Raw genomic sequence first — 21,870 nt, forward strand, 5'->3', positions numbered from 1 at the left:
TGTGGCACTACTTAAGAGTAGAACAGTCTGCTAGCAGCTGCTAGTACTTGCTTCATAGAAGTAGCTTTGCAGGCTGGAGTGATTGTGTTTTTGCTTGTGAGATGGAGTTTTTGACGACAAGTTCTTAAGTCATTCTGCATGGTGTCACTGCAGATCACAATGTTTTTGTGTTTTTCTCTCTCTCACACTCAAACACAGCCTGTAGCCACACAGACGCCGCTGTTTTTGACGGAAGGCATTTGCTCTTGCTATCACGGTGTGTTTTTCTGAACAACAAAGCAGCTTAACTTCTACAACAGCAACTTTCAGATGTAAAAACAAGCGCACAGCAAGGATAACAACAACAGGTCCTCACATGTGGAAAACAAGAGCAATGTGGAGCAAAGGATGGACGGAGGGCAAACAGGAAAGAGCTGAGTAGCCAGAGAAAGAGAGCGAAAGAGAAGGATGTTGTTCTAAAATAGACGAGAGTAAAAGTGCCATTTCCACTTAAGTGCTAGTTTGTGACGAACAGAGAGTTTGTTCCACATAGAAAGAGGGAGAAAGAGAATAAAGAGGAGATTTGCTTGCTTACCTAAGAGTTGATCTGGAGCCTAGAGGAGCTGTTTTTGCATGCTAAGACCCTTAGAATTGTTAGAATTGTCCAGTCAGGATCTGACAGATATTTGAAGCTTTAACGTGCACACATAAACATTTGGTGGGGTTGGGATATTATTGCAGACATTTTTGTCTTGGGTTAGCGTCAGATTACATAGATCCCTCATCTCTCTCCTTTGACACATTTTGACCTGCATTTACATTTGCATTAGTTTTGCCTCTCTACTTGTTTATTACCTTAATATGAAGTCACTCGTATGCACTGCATTGCCATTGAGGTCTACTGAGGTCAAGACAAGCATGAGAACAAAGCATTATGTGAAATCCACTGTTCAAAAGCATTGATTCATTAATACAGAATTTAGTCTGGCTATAGAGGGGTTACAGTCAGGTTTAGGGTTGCAAATATAATATTTAGTGCATGTGATAATTAAAATATTTGAAAACAGTTAAAGCCATTCAAAGCACAACTGACACATTCACACCATTAGCAGCAACTTGTTCAGTGTTGCTAGATCAGGCAAATCAAATCAAATCAAATCAAATTTATTTATATAGCGCTTTTTACAACTGATGTTGTCACAAAGCAGCTTTACAAAAATGGGAATCACAGCACAGAGAATCAGACAAAACACTGAACAGCAAGATCCCTACACATACATATAAATGAAGCAAAAAAGGAAATTAACATCATAGTTAGGAGAAATGTGTGTGTGTGTATATATATATATATATATATAAAATAAATGACAGCAGTTTTTTGAGAATATTTGAATATTTACAATAATATTCAACAGAATATTGAATTAAAGAATGAAAATAGTCAATAATTGCTACTCTAGTGAGGTTTGGACAAAACTTTCTTTTTTGGTCTGGTCTGGTGGGGGAGAATGTTTTGGAAGCATATCCTCAAGCTTTATTGTGTATATGTATGTGTGTGTGTGTGTGTGTGTGTGTGTGTGTGTGTGTGTGTGTGTGTGTGTTATCTAATGTATCTGTACTTCTCACTGCAGGACTCCTACAATGGCAGGTGGACTGTTCTCCATAGACAGAGATTACTTCCAGGAGATCGGTACATATGATGCAGGAATGGACATCTGGGGTGGAGAGAACCTGGAGATTTCCTTTAGGGTTAGTATTACACTACCAGCCTACACTACCAATCAGGCACTGCACAGCCTATGACATATTACAGCTTGCTCATCTCACCTATCCATCAACCTGTGTGGGTTGGTGGTGTGTGCTGACATTTTCAGGGCATAAATGTCTCATAAATATCTTTATGATGTAGAAAAAGCAAGAGTAAGCAAAACAGTACAGAGGAAAACAAACAAAGCATAACTCCTTTGGTCTACATGCTTTTTCCAAAAGCTACGATTCATGTTTTCAGACTGAAAGGGCGGAGCGATTTCTTTTTTGGTTAGGGGCTAAGATTAGGTTTAAGTTTAGGGTTAAATTAGAAAGTTAATATTTTCAAAATTTTTATGTACCTGTGTATAGTACATATAATTGCTGTTGGAACTCCATGGATCTCCATTTTTGTCATTTTTATTTTTTGCAGAATTTGAAAATGCCAGCTGTCCTGTACCATCTGTTACAATTTTATGATGACTGGATTGAAATGGTCCAAAATTACATGTAAAAACTCTTGTTTGATTAACTTCCGTTCAAAGTTGAGAAGTTTTTTTTCCTTCACCTCTAAACTTACCTTTTTGGTTTTGCCATGCTTTGAGACATTATATATGACCTCACATGCCAACATTCAATTGAACCAAACGTGCATATATGTAGGACTCACTAAAATTAATGATTTGTTCCTTTGCCTGTGTTGACACTCAAGTACACAGACAATACTGATAATGAGAAAGAGGAAATTAGAAAACTCTTCAGTTTCCCGTGCTTAGAAGATGATTCTAATTGGGGACAAAACTTTGTTTCAGGTAATGTTTCATTTTTATTTTTAGTGTTTGATAAAGCTAACTTATTAATGTGATATTTATTTGGCACAAGGCCCTGCTAATTTAATTCCTCTGCTAAACTGAATTATATGACTGCTTGCTTGAAAGAAAAACATATTTTATATTTGTAACCTATAACTCTATGATTGGTTGCAGTGTAATGAATATGCATAGTACATCTAAATATATCACTGAAAATACAGCACATAAAATCAGAGGGAGTCGTAGGCTTCTATTCATATAGTAAGGTTTAAGGGGAATTTTACTATAGGCCTTTTACACAATCTGTTACATGACAGGGTTTGACACCTGCAGAAAATAAAAAGTGAGAATTAGTGCTTAGGTCCCGTGAAGATCCGCTATTTATATATCAGTAAAATTTGTTGTAGTTTGTTGCAGTGCAGTAATGCAGTACCAGAGTACTCTGGTAAAATACATCAAAACAAAAGATGCATAACATAAATGCATGTATACTGTATCTGAAACATTCCATTTCTTAATATTGTATTTTGGCCCTGCTTTGCTTATGGAATAGAGAAGAAAAGAGTGTATTTTATTCATTAAAAACAACAATGCTTGAGGGGTTTTGTGGCTCTCAGCCTTGAGCCAGTGGGGAGACACTAAAAAGACCAAAGCTGTGAGGAAGCAGCAAGAATTCAGTTTAGACCTGAATGAAACTTAGTCACATTGCAGTGATTTAAATATCGCTGCTGTTGGAACAGAATCTAATAACTCCATTTTTGTCTTTTTGACATAATTTGAAAATACCTATTGTCCTTTACATGTGTAAATTTCATGAATGAACTAAAAGGAATGTCCCAAAATGAGTTTGAAAAAGTAGGTTTTTTCCTTCTCCTGTAAAATGATCATTTTGGAGATGAGGTTATTTTTGACAGCAGCGATATAGATTGTGGCAGTGGAGAGATGAGCCGTCATGACCACTCCCCACACAGGTGCAAGCTGCTCCTCTCCCTGGCATGCACACCTTTTAAAAATTAGCTCTCTCTGGAGAGTAAGAGAGGAGAGTGAGAGGAGAAGGGACTCTTCGCAAGCCGGAGCTAAGTAAACTGGTTTTGGTGTTGTTTATGTACATTTGTTCACTCGCGCTGGTGCTGTGTGTGGGTCTCTCAGCTCTCGTTGGGTTTCCCGGTTAGTGTACAATTTTTGCACATATTATTTTAGTTGTTACATTTCCTACAATAAATTAAACTTAGCAAATTAATAGACATTGTGCTCTGAAATTTGCAGAAAAACTATATTATAAAATATTTGTGTGATCTCTTTAATTTCCATCCAGTAAATCAACAAAACAGATACAGACTTGTTGCCAAAATTGAGTTTGAATGCTGAATGTCAATGCAGTCCTGAGAAGGATCCAAACACCTCTGTAACAGGAGCTGACAACTTTCATTTATAGTTTAGCCTTGATCCAACACACTGCCTGTCACATGTCCTTTGATTAATCAAAAATGCCCAAAGATGCTCATCTGGAAACTGAGATTGGTCAGAATTGTTAAATTGTTTAAGAGACTCTTGCATGTGGCAGCCTTCTGTGATATCAATACTGCCAAGGCCAGTATCACAATAATGATTAGCAAACGATACATTATACAGCCCTATTTCAGATCCTTTGAACTCTGGAACTCTGTAGGCCAAATGTAGAGGCTGAAGGAAAACCTTTGCAGGGCCACTGTGAAGTGTGACAGGGTGTGTTTTTTGTGATGGAAGAAGTAAGAGCTACTGGTCTGTAATCATTCTAACAAGTGACATTTTAATTAGACATTTTGAAACAATTAGGGATAGAGCATAAGTCCAGCTGCTGGTTGAAGGTGACCAAAAATAAGGGAAATAAGTGCTTTGTGTTCTGCAGCGGAAATCGGACAGCTTTCTTAACATCCTGTTTTTAAAATAGACTATTAGCCTGTTTAGTCTATAATGATGGCCGATTCCTTTGTGAGAACATGTGGCTGCAGCCTGGAACACAGTGAATTCAGAGGATTTGATGGGTGATGCTATTTTTGTGCTTTTTGAAATTCACTTTAATCTTCACATGACCTCCATATTTTGAGATAATGGCTGAAATATCCAGTTGGGAAAGGAAAGTGTCATTCATTACTGTTCTCAGTAGGTCAAAGAACATTTGCTTTATTCATGTGCTTAAATCCTATTTGTTTTTCTTTAATACAGCAGATACTATTTCCATGTAGAGCAGGAAAATGGAACAAAGTCTGGCTCTTTTTCAGGGTATTCAGTCACCCATCTAAATCATTGAATTCAGGTGTTCCAATCACTTCCATGGCCTCAGGTGTATAGAGCCAAGCACCCAGGCATGCAGACTGCTTCTACAAACATTTGTGAAAGAATGGGTCGCTCCCAGGAGCTCAGTGAATTCCAGTGTGGTACCGTGATAGGATGCCACCTGTGTAACAAGTCCAGTCATGAAATTTCCTCACTACAAAATATTCCACAGTCAACTGTCAGTGGTATTATAACAAAGTGGAGGCGACTGGGAACGACAGAAACTCAGTCACGAAGTTAAATGACAGAGCGGGATCAGCGGATGCTGAGGCACATAGTGTGCAGAGATCGACAACTTTCTGCATAGTCAATCACTACTCCAAACTTCATGTGGCCTTCAGATAAGCTCAAGAACAGTGTAGAGAGCTTCTTGTAAAATGTTTCCATGGTCGAGCAGCTGCATCCAAGCCTTACATCACCAAGCACAATGCAAAATGCAGTGGAGACGTGTTCTCTGGAGTGACAAATCATGCTTCTCCATCTGGCAATCCGATGGATGACTCTAGGTTTAGCGGTTGGTAGGAGAACGGTACTTGTCTGACTGCATTGTGCTAAGTGTAAAATTTGGTGGAGGGGGTATTATGGTGTGGGGTTTTTTTTCAGGAGTTGGGCTCAGCCCCTTAGTTCCAGTGAAAGGAACTCTTAATGCTTCAGCAGACCAAGAGATTTTGGACAATTTCATACTCCCAACTTTGTGGGAACAGTTTGGGAATGGCCCCTTCCTGTTCCAAGATAACTGCGCACAAGTGCACAAAGTAAGGTCCATAAAGACGTGGATGAGTTTGGTGTGGAAGAACTTGACTGGCCTGCACAGAGTCCTGACCTCCACCCAGTAGAACACCTTTGGGATGAATTAGAGCGGATACTGCAAGCCAGGCCTTCTTGTCCAACATCAGTGTCTGACCTCACAAATTAGCTTCTGGAAGAATGGTCAAAAATTCACATAAACACACTCCTAAACCTTGTTGAAAGCCTTCCCAGAGATGAAGCTGTTATAGCTGCAAAGGGTGGGCTGACAGCATATTAAACCCTATGGATTAAGAATGGGATCTCACTCAATTTCATATGTGTGTGAAAGTAGACAAGCAAATACTTTTGGAAATATAGTTTATCATAGCTAGGTATCTATATTATCTAGCTTGTATTGAATGGCTAACATTAGCAGACTAAACAAACAAAATGTGGCTAATTGCACTGGGATAAGGGGAAAATCATGCAAAAGTTGTTCTTTTTTGTGTTAATTTTTCTAACATGTGTGTGTGTGTGTCTGTGTGTGTGTGTGTGTGTGTGTGTGTGTGTGTGTGTGTGTGTGTGTGTGTGTGTGTGTGTGTGTGTTGCAGATTTGGCAGTGTGGCGGGACGTTAGAGATAGTCACATGTTCTCATGTTGGTCATGTGTTCCGTAAAGCCACACCATACACATTCCCTGGTGGGACGGGACAGATTATCAACAAAAACAACAGACGTCTGGCAGAAGTCTGGATGGACGAATTCAAGAACTTCTTTTACATCATCTCTCCTGGTCAGTTAAACAGAAATACATAGAGTCTCTCTGTTTCCCCCTCATCTCACTCTCTCTCCCTCTCCTTCATCCTCTCTCTCTCTCTCTCTCTCTCTCTCTCTCTCTCGCATTTGGATTGTCAGTGCACTTGGGTGGAAGGGCATTATTGACTCAGAGATGGAGCATAATGGATATTAATGTCACTGTCAATATTTCCCATTGCAGCCCAGAGCTCTGGGGCCTTTGTGTGTGTGTGTATGTGTGTGTATGTGTACACATTCGGAAGAGAGAATGACTCGGCTAGAAGGAAAGGTCTACTTTTCTACTTTCTGAATGTTTTTGGAGCTCAGTTTCCTTTAAGGGATACTGCATGCTGTTGTGTATAAAAACAGGCAAATTACATTGCAAAGCTAACGGCAGTAGTACAGTGTAAAAATGATCGTGTTTAAACAAGTAAGTAACCTGGTTGCCTTAAAATTTTGAACTAATTGAATTTTGAACTCAAATTTGACGTTAACAGAATGTAAAACACAGATTACTGTTCTGTCAATGTTCAGTAATAAACTCAATGTCAAGGTAACCAAGATCCAAGTAAAAACTTTGAATAATTTTTAAATGTTGCATCCATTTGAAGCTTGTTTTTTTTTTTTTTTTACATAGTTTTCTTGGGAACACCCCTGGGCAGTTATCTCCAGTCATACGAGACCAGGCCCCTGTCTCTTTGAATGGGGAGAAGCCTTGTAGAAAACAGAATAAATTGTGTGTTGTTTTTCGCTTAAATTATACATGAAAACATTATTTTTAGGTTGTTATTGCTATTACAAATGTGTATACCTCCACAAAAACAGAAGGGCTTTTCCACTTATGACTCTACTAACACTTTTTTTTTGATGCCACATTGCTCACTTCTATGTTCTTGTGTTTATGTGTGTAAAGGTGTGACAAAAGTGGACTATGGGGATATCTCATCCAGGACAGCTCTGAGACAGAAGCTTCAGTGTAAACCTTTCTCGTGGTACCTGGAGAACGTCTATCCTGACTCTCAGATCCCACGCCACTACTACTCCCTAGGAGAGGTAACTCATAAATGGACTCACGCACACCCAAACAGAATCAATTCAGAATATGTTGCTTCTTTTTCTAAATTGGTTGATGCCTTGTTCATTTCAGTTGCATTTTTCAGTCAAACATGCACTAGGGAGGGGTGTGTGGATATTTCAACATACAGATATCCAAACAGTTATGCTGGCTTGGACTCCCAGCCACGGAAAGTTGTGGCATCCCTAGGGACTGAACTTCTCCAGATAATGAGGCCAGCACTTGGGCCTCGTCCACATGTACATATACATTCTTAAAAATAGTGTTTCTCTCAGAATTCTCAAAATTACTTGAAAATGCCTACATGAGTATGCTAGCCCAGTAGCAGGTGATAATACCTCAAAAATTTGATGTCAAAGAACATTGTGAGCATGCATATTACACAAGGAATAGAGCGCAAAGCTGAAGCAGAGATTTTACAGAGTGACAGTGATGGGTTAAAGACACAATAGGCTTTTAATTTCAAGCAGTCACACTTTCTTAATTTGATATTTTGTACAGATTCAAGTTCTGTTTCTGCTAGAAAACAAAAGCTGTTAAAAATGTTTGTTTTTTTAACACCTGCTGTCATGGGGTTTTTGTGCTGACATGTCTACTCTACTGCCTAGAAATGCCCATACACCCACACAGTCCTGATCACCTGATCAAACAGAGAAAGGTGTTTTTCTGTTTTTGTCACTCAATTTGTATAATGGAGTTTTAATGGAGTTTTTTTTTTAATCTCATGCTGTTTTCATGTGGTCAAAGGGCCAAAATATTTTTTTAATATCTGGATATGTGTGGACTTGGGAGCACTCATGTGCTTTCAATTTTATTCATAACAGTTATAAATATTTTCTCCTTGGGATGTTGGAACGCTTTAGAATACATTTGTATTTTGAATAGCAAAAATGGTTGAAATTTCCACCTCAAACATGTTCAATCTGCAGCACTGTGATACTAATGGGGTCCAGTGAGGGGAAAACTGCCTGTTAAAAGTGTGTGTGTGGACGTTTGTGTTTGTGGGTAAGTGTGAATGAGATGATGTAGGGAAAGAAAGAGACAGAGAGAGAGAGAGAACAAGATATAGACTGTTGTACAGGGTTCTGGATGTCACATGCATTGATTAGGTCACTCATCAAACCGCTCCAGTCAGGAAATGAGATATTTATATTCACACAGCTTCCCCTCTCTTTCTCTCTCTCTCCCTCTCCGATGAATAAAACATGCATGTTGTCTCTGATGTCTTACACAGCATTCCCCGTGAGCGTGTCCGTTTCTCTGACAGCTGACACTTGTTCGTCCCCTGTCTGTCCATCTCTCTGATGTTTGCTGTTGGTCTGTGATGTCAAAGACACTCTTTGAGCTCTCAGCCCGCTCTAAAGCTGCCATATTCACACATGAGACAGGACACTGTGGAAACAACCACGTTCAAAGGAAATCAAGTCACTATAGATTTAGACTGTTTGGCCAGGAAGGTCATTGATCATTGGTAGTGCTCTGTCCAGTAAGGTGTTTAACCCTTATGAGTCAGAGTTATCACCAGTGACCACAATGGCATGATGTGGTTTTATATGAAAACTAAAAAAGTTACAACAAAAGTTGTATGTGTGTAGTAATAAGCCACTTGAGTGTTCTGGATAAAATTAGAACACAACATTAGAACACCTTATTTTTAATAGTTTTATCATTATTCAGTGTGGATCTTCTAACTTGCTACAGTAAGCAAACCTTAGGTATTACTGTGCTAATGCTACGTTCCTATGCAGTGATATTCACAACATGCTCCTCCGCTCCAGCCTCTCAGAGTTTGAAGGTGAAATGCAAATTATGCAAATTCCAATTTTAGCTTAAATCTGTGAATAAGGTCTATCCATACAAAACTTCTTGACATAAATTGATACATATTTATAAAGATTTTTATCTGCATTTGTGGAAACTGTTAAAGTGACTACTGACTTTATGCATTTATTGGCAATGCTTGCTTAGCAGATCCTGTTCCAATTAAATTCATTGCCAAAGTCTGTCCTGTTCTGCTCTCAGTTTTTGTGGTCTACATCTACACTGAGCTGTTGATGCTCCTAGATCCTTCCATTTCGCTATAATAGCACTTACATTTGACTGGGGCAGATCTAGCAAAGTGGAACCTTAATAAACTGACTTGTGGCAAAGGTGGCATCCTATGACAGTGCCACGGTTTAAGTCACTGAGCTCTTCAGTATGAGTAATTTTACTGACAGTGTTTGTTTGTGGAGATTGCATGGCTATTGATATATCCATTGCTATACACTGTTCGGCTGTCCAATGACGGCAGTTCAAAAACAAGCAGTGACGGGTTTCACAGGTCTCTGAGGAAGCCTGCGTTAGCCTTCACCCTCCTAGCATTGATAGCATTGTGTGATTGGGGGAGTCCTAACTAGCGGGTGTAATTGGAGACTACTAAACTGGGGAGAAAATTGGGTTCATTACTCATTAGCTTATTACCAAACATTATCAGAGGCAAAAATAAAAAAAAGACTTGAGTACAGATTCACACTTGTCAAACTTTGCTGTTAGTCAAGCAATCCATTTCTTCCTCTTTCATCTTCTTTCCACAAAAACACATCAGATTTGGTGTGAAGGTGCCACTGCATTTGCAAAATTAAATGGTCTCTTCTGTCTGTAAAATTCAGATTTCAGTGCGAGTGTGTGAATAGGTCTTTAAGATATGTTTGTCATAATTTAATCCCAAGTGATGTTTACTCAGGCTAAAACCGTGTTTGTGTGTGTATGTGTGTGTGTGTGTGTGTGTGTGTGTGTGTGTGTGTGTGTGTGTGTGTGTGTGTGTGCGTGTGCGCGTGCGCGTGCGTGTGCATGTGTGTGAGCGTGTGTGTGTGTGTTCGATTGGCACAGTTGTCTCTCAGCTAGTCGATACTCCCAGCATGTGATAAGCTTTTGGTAATTACCCATGTTTGACACAGAGCCACAGTTGTGAGCAAGTTGATGCATGCAGGGGTCTGTGTGCAGGGGTTTGTGTGTCTGTGTGTACCATGTATACACTAAAAAAACATAATTAACTGAACTGCTAACTACATGCCACTAGAAGTATCTAAGCTGTAGCACAGAAAAGTGGCTCATTATGCTAAGACTTTTTGAGTGCAGCTAACTGCTTTGAAGGAGATTTGCTAATTAACAAATAACATGTGGCTTTAACGGTGATGACAGCAGCTAGCTAACTCTTTTGAGCAGAGTTCATCCACCTACGTGGAAGGTTTAAAACTTGCTCTCTCTGAGGCTGAGCAGCACAATAACAATAATAATAGAATTAATAGCTGAATTGCCGCCTCCTTTCAGCTTAGCAGTATATAAGCCCATTTTCCCAGCAGACTTTGGGTGTCTCTCTGTAGAGGAGTGAAAAGGCACAGATTCTCTGGCTGTGTCCAGAAACCCTAAAGTTACAGCTTTTTTCCTACCAATCCTCCTCCTCTCTTCTGTGACCCGGAAACCAATTTTGTGATGTCATCTTGCCGGTAGTGCGAAAACCAGAAGGGGTTGAGAAGAACTGCTTAACGTACCCACCGAAGCGGCTTTAAGCAAAACATACACCAGTGTATGCTGCTAAGGAAGCCTTTAACAGATTTTAAAGAGACATCATTGCAAACATGCTCAGAGAGGATAGACTATCATAAAGTAATCCAGTTATGCTGTGATTCCCATTTTTGTAAAGCTGCTTTGTGACAACATCAGTTGTAAAAAGCGCTATATAAATAAATTTGATTTGATTTGATTTGATTATTAAATTCTGTGTTTTAATTCTGTTTATATATTCTTTATGTTGTGTAATTTGGACATGGTGTAAAATTACAAAGATTCAGAGTATAAAATCATACAAATGTGAATAGGCGGCCTCTATACAGCTGTATTAGGGGTTTGCTGTCCAGCAAACATTGCAGTAGGCTCATTTAATCAATAGTCAACATCAAATGGATGTTTAAGGGAGTCAGCTGTCCCATTTCCCCGATTTATGCTTATTCTCTCCTTTCTCCCTGCTCCCGTGGTAGGAGCGGAACAATAGGAAAGGAAGAGAGGACAGGAGCAGTAGCAGTAGCAGTAGCAAAGGTTTCTGAATGCAGCATTTTTGATGCATTGATCTGAAGGTCGTGATTCAAATTTTCAATTTTGAAACCTAGATTTTAAATAGAATCTATTAGAATTAACTCTAATAACTTTAAAGCACTCATTTTTTGGCCAAAAGGTTTCTGAGCAACTTTTTTATATGTAAAAAAATCCCCCCAAAAAGTGTGGTGTATTGTTTTCATTGTCTGTATTGCATTGCTGTATAAATAGTTTCTCCAGTGACATTGGTGCATTCAGTGTATTTTTTAAAATGTTTTTACATTTTTTTTTAAATCATTCTAAAATTTGAGACTTTCTGGTGCACTTGTTTTCTAAATAGTCTTAAACAAGTCATGAGGTCTGATGAAACCTGTGTGTGTATGCTTTTGCAGATTCGTAATGTGGAGACTAACCAGTGCCTGGACAACATGGCAAGAAAAGAGAATGAGAAAGTGGGAATATTTAACTGCCATGGCATGGGAGGCAACCAGGTGAGTCTCTCTACATGATCACTTCAACTTCCAAATGTTCTCAAAATAGCCAACTTTATAGCCATTGTTGTAGATTTAACAAACTACTGTGTCTGCTCTAAAGCAAATGCTACTCTAATCTTAATGAATATTAGAGATGTGGTTCTTCATTACTGTTGATGATGTAAGCAGTCATGTTGATTAGACCTCGTATGCTTCTTTGGTTTTTCCTACTTAGAATTTGAAATGCGAAGTTGCAAGCTTTAGTCAACATATGGTTAGACTGAGTGTGTGACCTCAGATAGTGTCAGAATACAAGCAGCTGATATCGTCACATGTTAAGCAAAATGGCTTTAGAAGAGCCCCCCTGGTCAAATGACATGTTTTGTTGATTTTGCAAGTGAATATAAGTAAACACATCATCTTCAGGGAACAAACTGAATTAGGACATTTGTCTGCAGTTTTTATTGGACAATTTTTATTCACTGGGACCTACCCCTGCAGCCAGGCCTGGGGGTAGTGTCCTGGTGAGCGCCTGGTGGCCGGGCAGCCCACGTAACCCGGCCGGGCTCAGCCCGAAGAGGCAACGTGGGGAGACCATGTGGGCCCACCACCCACAAGGTCCAGCATGGGTTAGTGGTGCAGTGTTGTACAGGCAGTGGAAGATCGCAGGGGGCCCTTGGTGGCCTAGGCCCTTGCAGTAGAAACGGACTCTTAGCACATGGAATGTAACCTCACTTTCCTTGCAGAGAGGAAAACTCTTGACAGTTGTGTGTGCTTATGCAGCGAACAACAGGTCAGAGTATACCGGCCTTCTTGGAGCGAGTGGGCACGGTTCTGGAAAGGGTCCCGCCTACAGACTCCATAGTCTTACTGGGGGACTTCAGTGCTCATGTTGGCAATGATTGGGAGACCTGGAGAGGCGTGATTGGGAAGAACAGCCTGCCCGATCTAAACGCGAATGGTGAATTGTTATTGGACATATGTGCGAGACATGGATTGTCCATAACGAACACCAAGTACGAACATAAGGATGTTCATAAGTGTACATGGTACCAGAGCTCCTTCGGTCAGAGGTCAAGGATCAACTTTGTTGTCCTTTCTTCTGATTTGGGACCATATTTTTTGGACACTCGGGTAAAGAGAGGTGCTGAGCTGTCAATTGATCACCATCTGGTGGTGAGTTGGATCAGATGGCAAGGAAGACTGATGGTCAGACCTGGTAGGCCCAAGCGAATAGTGAGGGAATTCTGGGAACGACTGTCGGAGACCCCTGTTTGGAATAATTTTAACTCCTCCACCTCTGGGAGAGCTTTTCTCATGTCCCGGGGGAGGTAGGGGACATGGTGTCAGAATGGACCCTGTTCAAAACCTCCATTGTCAAAGCTGCCAGGCATAGCTGTGGCCAAAAGCTTGTGGGTGCCGGTCGGGGCGGTAACCCAAGAACCCCCTGGTGGACACCAGTGGTGAGGGAGGCCGTCAAGCTGACAAAAGAGGCCTTTAGGGACTGGATGACTCCGACTCAGCAGATATGTACTGACAGGTGAAAAAGGTGGCAGTCGCAACAGTGGCAGAAGCAAAATCCGGGGTGTGGGAGGAGTTTGGTGAGGCCATGGAAAAAGACTTTTGGTCGGCTTCAAGGAGGTTCTGGACTACTGTCTAGCGACTCAGGAGTGGTCAGGGTTGCTGCGCCCAAGCTGTATTCACCAAAGGGTGGAGAAACTCTGACTTCAATTGAGGATATTGTCGGCGGGTTGAAGGAGCACTTTGAAGGACTTAATCCGGGACACATGCCTCCCTCACGGGTGGCTGACGCGCCTCTGCAATATTGCATGGACCTCAGGAACAGTACCCTTGTACTGGCAGACCGGGGTGGTGGTCCCCATTTTTAAAAAAGGGGACTGGAGGGTGTGTGCCAACTATCGGGGTATCACACTGCTCAGCCTCCCTGGGAAAGTCTATGCCAAAGTGCTGGAAAGGAGACTCCGACCGATAGTTGAACCTCATTGAGGAGGAACAATGCAGATTCCGTCCTGGGCCGTGGAACGATGGACCGGGTTTTCACCCTCTCGCAGATTGTTGAGGGGGCATGGGAGTTTGTCAATCCAGTCTACATGTGTTTTGTGGATTTGGAGAAGGCTTACGACCATATCCCCCGGGACATCTTGTGGGAGGTGTTCCAGGCCATTCTCTCTGGGCCATTCAATCTCTGTACTCCCAGAGTGTTGTACTCCCTGTGTTTCGTATACTCAGCATTAAATCGGATCCTTTCAGTGCTAGCGTTGGCCTCCGGCAGGGTTGTGCCCTGTCTCCACTCCTGTTTGTGATATTCATGGACAGGGTGTCAAAGCGTAGCCGAGGTCAGGAGGGCATTATGTGTGGAGGCCGGAGGGTGGCGTCTCTGCTATTTGCAGACAATGTTGTTTTTTTGGCTGAATCACATGGATGCCTCCAGCGCTCACTAGAGCGGTTTGCAGCTGACTGTGAAGCGCTTGGTATGCGGATCAGCACCGGAATGACCGGAAGAATGAGATCGCGAATACAAGCGGTGGAAATGAGCTTTCTTCACAGGGTGGCAGGCTACACTCTATTCGGAGCTCAGAGTACAGCCACTACTCCTCCGCATTTAGAGGAGCGAGCTGTGGTGGTACGGGCATCTGATTCGGATGCTCCCTGGACGCCTCACTGTAGGGGTGTACCAGGCACAACCTACCGGGATAAGGCCCCGGGGTCATCCTAGGTCGTCCTTCTCTGCTCTCCCAACTGCTACCTATCTGGACTAAAGTGGTTAACAACTGAAAAAATTATGATTTTTTATTTATTTGCAGAGTTTAAGAAAAAAAGAAATAAAATCTAACATGTGTCATTACTTTTGCGCAAGCCACATGTTTTATTTTTTCCACAATGTCTTAAATTCAGCAAATAATCAGTATTTGTACGTATGTTTACAAATGACTTGTGTGGAACAAAACGGTGTAACTTGTGCTGTAGATCCCTGGCAGTGTGTTAAATTACATACGCCTTAACACACACAAAACTACAAAAGTAACTCAACGATTAGGAGATGACTTATGATAGTTGCTGCACCCAGTAAATGAATGTTAGACATTCTGTGGTTCTGGTTTTTATTCATAGTGGTATAAAATGTTTTGTCATTGGGCTACTTGAATAGTATTTGTTTAAAAAATATAACTCCCAACCCCGACTCCAGGTTTTCTCCTACACTGCCAATAAGGAGATCCGGACAGATGACCTCTGCCTGGATGTGTCTAAACTCAATGGGCCAGTCATGATGCTCAAGTGCCATCATCTGAAAGGCAACCAGCTCTGGGAGTATGACCCTTTGGTGAGTGTGTGTGTGTGCGTGCATGTGTATGTTTGGGATATAACCACAACCAACCATAAACTCTGTGCTTTTGATTGTGGACATAAATTCAGAATGGTTGAGCTGTCTGTATATGTATTATGTCTGTATGTTTATGTCTGTCTAAGTGCTTTATCTAAACATAAATAGGCAGTGCACTATTTTGTACTGTATTTTTTTTTACAGTACATACATTACATGTATTTCTTCTGCACTAGGGGAGTGTGTTTCTGAGGAGACAGTACCCAGTTCAATATTAAGAGAAGAGAATTCAAATCTACTTTTGCATAGTACTGTATATTTTCAGATTTTTTTCATGACCCTGAAAAATGGTACTTAATGGCTATTTGAACTGGAAATTGAATAGATGAAGGGTGGTCTCTTTTTTTGCACAGAACCCTGTGTGTTTGTGTGTGTGCATGCGTGCTATGAGCATTTGAGCATCTTTCAGTTTGAGGGGGCTTATCTGTCTTCCATGTCATGTTGTTTCTAAATCAGTTCAACTTATTCCCAATCCAGTCTGTCTGCAGGGTGTGTGTAAATGTTGACTCAGAGCACATACACACTGACACACTCTATAGTATGTCTTGCTGTTTAAGGGCTGATAGTATAGTTGGATTCAGCTGACTGTCACTGTGACTTAATATCATACTGATGCTTCAGTAAAGAGCAGAGAGAGAGAAAGGAAGGAGAGGGGAGGAGGAGAAAAAGTAAAAAGAGGACTCAGAAAGGAGAGGGGGAGAGAGAGAGAAAGACACTGAATGCAGAAGAGGGAAATGGAGAAAAGAAAGAGAAGAAGGGGGGAGGAAGAGAGACAGTAGGAGAAAAACAAAAGAGGAGAGGGAGATGAAGGAGGAGAAAGGTAATAAAAGAGCAGACAAGAGAGACAGACTAAAGGAGAAGGAGAAAAAATAGAGAGAGGGGGAGGAGAGAGACAGAAAAAGAGAGAGACAGAAAGAGAGATTAGAGGTTCATGTAGAGGGTCAGTCTGAAGAGCCCTCTCTGCATTCCACCAAAGCTCCTTTTGGCTCCCTTTGGCTCTTTTTCACTCCAGCTCTCTCTCTCTTACTCTCTCTTTATACTTCTCTCCTTCCTGCTGTTTGTTTTCTCTTTCTCTCTTTTTATCCCTCCTTTTCCCCCTCTGCTTCATCCTGGCCTCACATCCAGAGAGAAAGAGAGGAAAAACTGTGTGAGAGAGAAAGACAATAAGGGTGAAAAGGAAAGAGGAAAAAATCTTACCACTGTCAGATGAAAGCTGTGTTTTTCCTGTCCAGAAAGAGACAGCCACAGCAAGGCACAGACAGACAGACAGAGCGAGGGAGGAAAGAAGGAGTGAAGAGAGAGCGATAGAGAGACAGAGAGAGTGATATGAGGGAGTCTCTTGCCAAAGGGAGCACCTCTCCTGCATTTATTACCATATATTACCATCACTCACCCAGTGTGGTGTGTGTGTAAGGGGGAGTTCTCTTAGCACAGTTGTATCTGTGTGTTAAATTTCCTGTAAGATTGAATCTGTTGGCTCTCTGAGTGTGAAAACTTGTCACTTTGTTGAGCTGCTAGCGAACAATGTGGTCTGAAAGTGGTGGGGTGAAAACAGTTCACCACCTCACCAGAAAGACGGACATGCAGAGATGAGACCGCACACCTGCAACTTTCTTCATGTCATGCTGACTAACTTACTCACAATATTGCAAGTCATACACATTTCTATTTAAGCATATCCCATCAGTGTTATTGAATAACAAAAATACTGGATAGTATAAGTGAGGGACCGCCAAAACAAGCAGAAATTTATTACAATTACAATTTATAGCTTCTATAAAAGGATACTGTAAAATAAAGGGTTAATGCTATATAAACATACTTAAACGTGCAAAGTGTACCATTCACTTCCCACTGTATCACTTTATGTATGATATGGAAACTAAACTGCAAAAACTGAATTCACTGTTTTTTTTAATAATGTCACATTATTTAAATGTATACAAGTCTTCAGCCTACTGCACTTTAGCCCCACCCTCTTGAAAGTTTTTCAACCTACATGGCTTTTGGAAAGAGCTGCAATGGAGACCAACCAATCAGAACAGAGCTCATGCACATATATCAGTGTTATGAAAGGCACAGTGAAACAATAGCTTAGTTAAATGTAACACAATTTAAAAAGAGTTATGGCAGTTTTCTGGTATAAAACTGGCATGAAAACACAGAAATATTATCTCTCTGGAGAAAAAATTAGAATATGGGCCCTTTAAGAAGAACTACATGTGATTCTATAGCTCAGTGCTGGCAAGCTTTATAGCCCTTTAGCTGAAGCTTGGCATTGGGCATGGTGACCTCATGCTGCTTTCGAGTGCCCATTGCTTCTTTATGGAGATTATACAGGCTGTGTGTGTTCAGTTGAATGCCTGTATCTGCAGAGGCTGCACATTACCATAGCAGAGTTCACTAAGTATAATAATGGGTGTCCAGATTTTTTTTTTTGTTTGTTTCGCACACATAGAGCCGGTTTCCCGTACAGTGATTAAGTCTAGTCCTGGGCTACACAGGACTTTGAATGGAGATTTTCCATTGAAAGGAAAATATAGTCTATGGCTAGGCTTAATCCCTGTCTGGGAAACCAGCCTACAGTATATTAGAATGTATAATAATGTGAGTAGTCCAAAAGAGTGTAGATCTGAGGAGACAATCTGTACAAGTTCATTCTTAATAGATGCATAGCGTAGTACACATGATAAATTAGCCCATTCCAGATAGCAGGGTGAAAATATATTACACCAGCAATTTAACGAACAGCTCTTGTCAGATAAAAGTGGACAGTACACAGAAAGAGGACATCATGTATTAAATTGGCTACCATGAGGAGGAGAGTGTCCCTTCACCCACCTCCACGGTACACAGTACAGAGTCTACACATTACTTATGAAATTGGCTTCCTATTCGCCAGCGTCTTATTCAGATATTCCATTCTGCATTAAATAGAGTAGCAGTTACATTCTGGCACCCATTTAATGACCGTTTTGCTGCTTCGACACTAGCATGTTTCTTTTCCCAGCGAAAATAATGTTATGCTTCTGTGGAAAGCTACGTCAAACTAGCGTATTTGTGCATGTGACTACTTCATCTTTCATTTTAACAAAAAGACACCAGACTTTTTCTTGTGCTATCTGCTCAATAGCTAATGTAAGTGCACTGTTCAGGTTCAACTGTTAAATCACTTGTTTGGAATTCAAAAATTGACCACAGAAATATGTGTTGAGTAATCTTTTTTTTTATTGTGGTAACTGTCTCATGTATACTCATCTGCTACAATGTAAAGTTACCTTTAGGCCAAATTTATGGTAATTTATACTAAATACTAATACAAATAAATACTACTAAATAGAAGAAAGAAAAATAAGAACATAAAGAACAATAAAACAAAAAAAAATTTGCATGATTACAAGCTAATAGTCAGGAAAATGTCAGAGGAACTTGATGTAATTATGTGATGATCTCTCTCTCTCTCTCTCTCTCTCTCTGCAGAAATTGAGTCTGGTGCATGTGAACAGTAATCAATGTTTGGATAAAGCATCAGAGGATGACAGTCAGGTGCCCAGTGTCAGAGACTGCACAGGCAGCCGCTCCCAGCAGTGGCTGCTCCGCAACGTCACACTGCCTGAAATCTTCTGAGCACACACGAGTGGACCTATAGAGAGGATGATGGAGAGACAGGCTCTCAACACCGCTGCTGGTGAAGAGACTGAGAAAGAGAAGAGGGAGAGAGAGGGAGAGAGTGTCTGCAGATCACCCCTGTACTCCTCTTTTACTTCCTGTAGGTGTGCTTTGGAGGCAGAGCCAAAATAACAGACGTACATATGTAAATGAATCTCCCCATCAGCTCCACTTTACTGAGACGAGGAACGATATGGAGAGATAAAGAGAGAAAGAGATTCTGTCTTCTTTGCAGAAAGCTTGGATGCCCTTGTCTTCCCTGGGGGAGAGGAGGGTTTTTCAGTGATGTTTACAAGGTTGCCTCCCTTTTAGAATATCAGATTGTGTGCATGAGTATGTATGTTAGAGAGTGTATGAATGTGTTGGGTTACACAAGAGTTTTGTGTTTTTTTATTTAATTCTTTTTGGACAAAACTAGTATTTGGACATAAAAGTAGTGACCACATTCAGCAGAAACTCACATTGGTGTGTATGTGTGTGTGCGTGTGTGTGTGTGTGTGTGTGTGTACGACGCATATCAGGATTGGATCTCCATGCATCTGTGGACGCTTTAGTGATCTCTCTGATTGGCCCAGCTTAGGAGCACACACGCCCCCTGCTGGCCACTGGTCAGTCTCATCTATCCATAAAGCTTGGAAAGAACAGCCTTCCCAAAGAAAAGCATCAGTTCATATCAGTAATCAGTGAACAGAGTGTATTAGGTCATCAGTGAACTTAAATATCGATTCATATCTTGAAATTTTAAGTAGATCTTTTTATGGTAAGGAAAAAAAAACGTTTTTATATATATTTTTGAGTGCCACAAGCAGGTACCTTCAGTTTTAAAATATATGTATCATCACTGTCCTAAGAAAACCTTGTATCTCTGAAAACAGTAACTTTGCAGTAGACAGACAAAAAAACGATAATATATGTTAATGTACTGAGATTTTGTCCCAGGTTTTGGACCGTTCTTGTGGCCCATTCATCATAAAATGTTTAAACAGTGTAAAGGGCAGCTGGTGTTTTCAAATGGTGTAAAAAAAATACAACAATAAAAATAGGATTGCAAGGTTATTATAAGACAGTAACAATACAGTCGCTGTCCGATTTAAATCTTGTATGTCTTTGACAAAACGGTTCAGACTTGTACATTTTCCATCTAAAGGGCAGCTGGCGTTTTCAAACCAGAAAAAAATGCAGTAATGAAGTTTTGATATGACAGTGACTCTATATAAACTATATACAGTACTATGCAAAAGTCAGAGATCATCCTTCATAAAAACCAGTCAAAATGGCCATAAAGTAAAAATTTTTAGCATCAGGAAAAAACAAAACATATTTACAAAAAAATTACATAAAATATCACATTTCATCAGTATTTAGTGTGCCCACACTTTTGTGTTTATTTATTTTTCCACACTTCCTAACTTCAGTCTTAGAAGTTGCATTTCCTGCTTCTCATGATGCCAATAATTCCAAACGCATTTAGTAATGTTAAAGTCTGGATTAGTGTCTAATGTCTGGAGTGGCTAGTCGATTGTTCTGAGAACATCAGCAGATTCTTTCTTTGATTTGGAAAACTGTCTGTTTAGTCTGTTTTTGTTTCTCAGTGAGGGCGCCTTGACAAGCTGCACATCCTTTCAGACCCATAGTGCTTGTCTTCTCACAGTGGAAGGATTAACAGATACACCTGTGGATTTCTTTCAGATCTGAAGCAAGACTGAAGCTTGATTTTCTCCTCTCTCTCAAAGAGTCAGTGCTGTTTATTTGATGGTGACAATTTTGTTGGTCTACCAGCTCTTGTATGGTTGTTATGAGTCCCTCTATATCTTTTAATAATAATAAGCTTTTAAAATTTTAGAAACTCCTGTCTCCTTTGAAATGGAACACGTCATTGGTTTCTGACTTTTGCATAGTACTGTACAGTTTTCCCCTCTTCATTTTCATGCCATTACTATGGTGTTTGTTTCTAATATGGTGGTGATTTAGAGCTAACCTACAGACTTGCCCAGCATTGGGTTTATCCTGACCTGTTGCCTTCCTCTGGATTGTAGCCCTCTGTCTAATTTTGAACTATATTATCCATAAGCACAGAGATGATTCTGTTAGATGGGTTCAATAATGTGTTGTCTTTCATTTATAATTTACCAATTCAAGGGCTTGGCCTTGCTGTATGTGTGAGAGAGAAAGTGGCGTGTATGTTTGTTTTTTGGGGGGTGGTTTAATGCATTTTAAACTATTTTTTTTATATACTCTACATCATTACAGCTTTTACTTGTGCATGCAGTTTCCTATTTTTGAATTCATTCATTAACACACACACACACACTTTTTTTAACCCGTGCAAAGAGCGTGAAGGCTGAAAGAGATTTCACTTGGTATTTGATTTTGTTCACATTTCCTATTCATGCATTTCATTGATTCTTTTTATTTCTTTTGTTTTCTGAAATCATGATACTTCACTGTCCAGTATGCCTCTGTACTGTTCTATTGTCAATGGAGGCTGCAAAAAGGAAAAAAAAACTGAATGCTGCTGAGCACTGATTAGGGAGGGGGGGAGGGAGGGGGAGTGAGTGATTGCCCCCTCCTTCTTCCTCCTTTCTCACCCTCTGTGATTCAGAATAAAGGACAAATGGAAAGATTTCCCTGGGAATATGGAATACATGGCATGAAGGAATTCACGTTTCTTTCTGAGTGAAGGAAAAGACTCCCTTATCTGTCAATGGCAGGACAAGCTTCAAAGTCAGAGGGGGGACATCAGACAGACCTGTCCATCATCGCACATCCAAGCCCCAAATGGACAACCAGAGTTTACATT

The 21,870-nt window shown here is 40.5% G+C and overlaps 1 protein-coding gene across 1 annotated transcript in view; it reads left to right on the top strand.

Moving 5' to 3' along the window:
• The window catches only part of galnt1 (UDP-N-acetyl-alpha-D-galactosamine:polypeptide N-acetylgalactosaminyltransferase 1), a 168,144-nt gene extending 147,782 nt beyond the window's left edge, over positions 1-20,362 (top strand). Inside the window, exons 8-13 of the mRNA XM_017704007.2 lie at positions 1,611-1,728; positions 6,194-6,374; positions 7,290-7,429; positions 11,918-12,016; positions 15,207-15,341; positions 18,882-20,362. Of these exons, the coding sequence (XP_017559496.1) occupies positions 1,611-1,728; positions 6,194-6,374; positions 7,290-7,429; positions 11,918-12,016; positions 15,207-15,341; positions 18,882-19,028 (820 nt within the window). The 3' untranslated portion in view covers positions 19,029-20,362. The remainder of the gene's footprint in view (positions 1-1,610; positions 1,729-6,193; positions 6,375-7,289; positions 7,430-11,917; positions 12,017-15,206; positions 15,342-18,881) is intronic.
• Positions 20,363-21,870: the final 1,508 nt, after the last annotated feature.

This window comes from Pygocentrus nattereri, chromosome 24 (genome assembly GCF_015220715.1).
Source record: "Pygocentrus nattereri isolate fPygNat1 chromosome 24, fPygNat1.pri, whole genome shotgun sequence".
Lineage (NCBI taxonomy): Eukaryota > Metazoa > Chordata > Actinopteri > Characiformes > Serrasalmidae > Pygocentrus > Pygocentrus nattereri.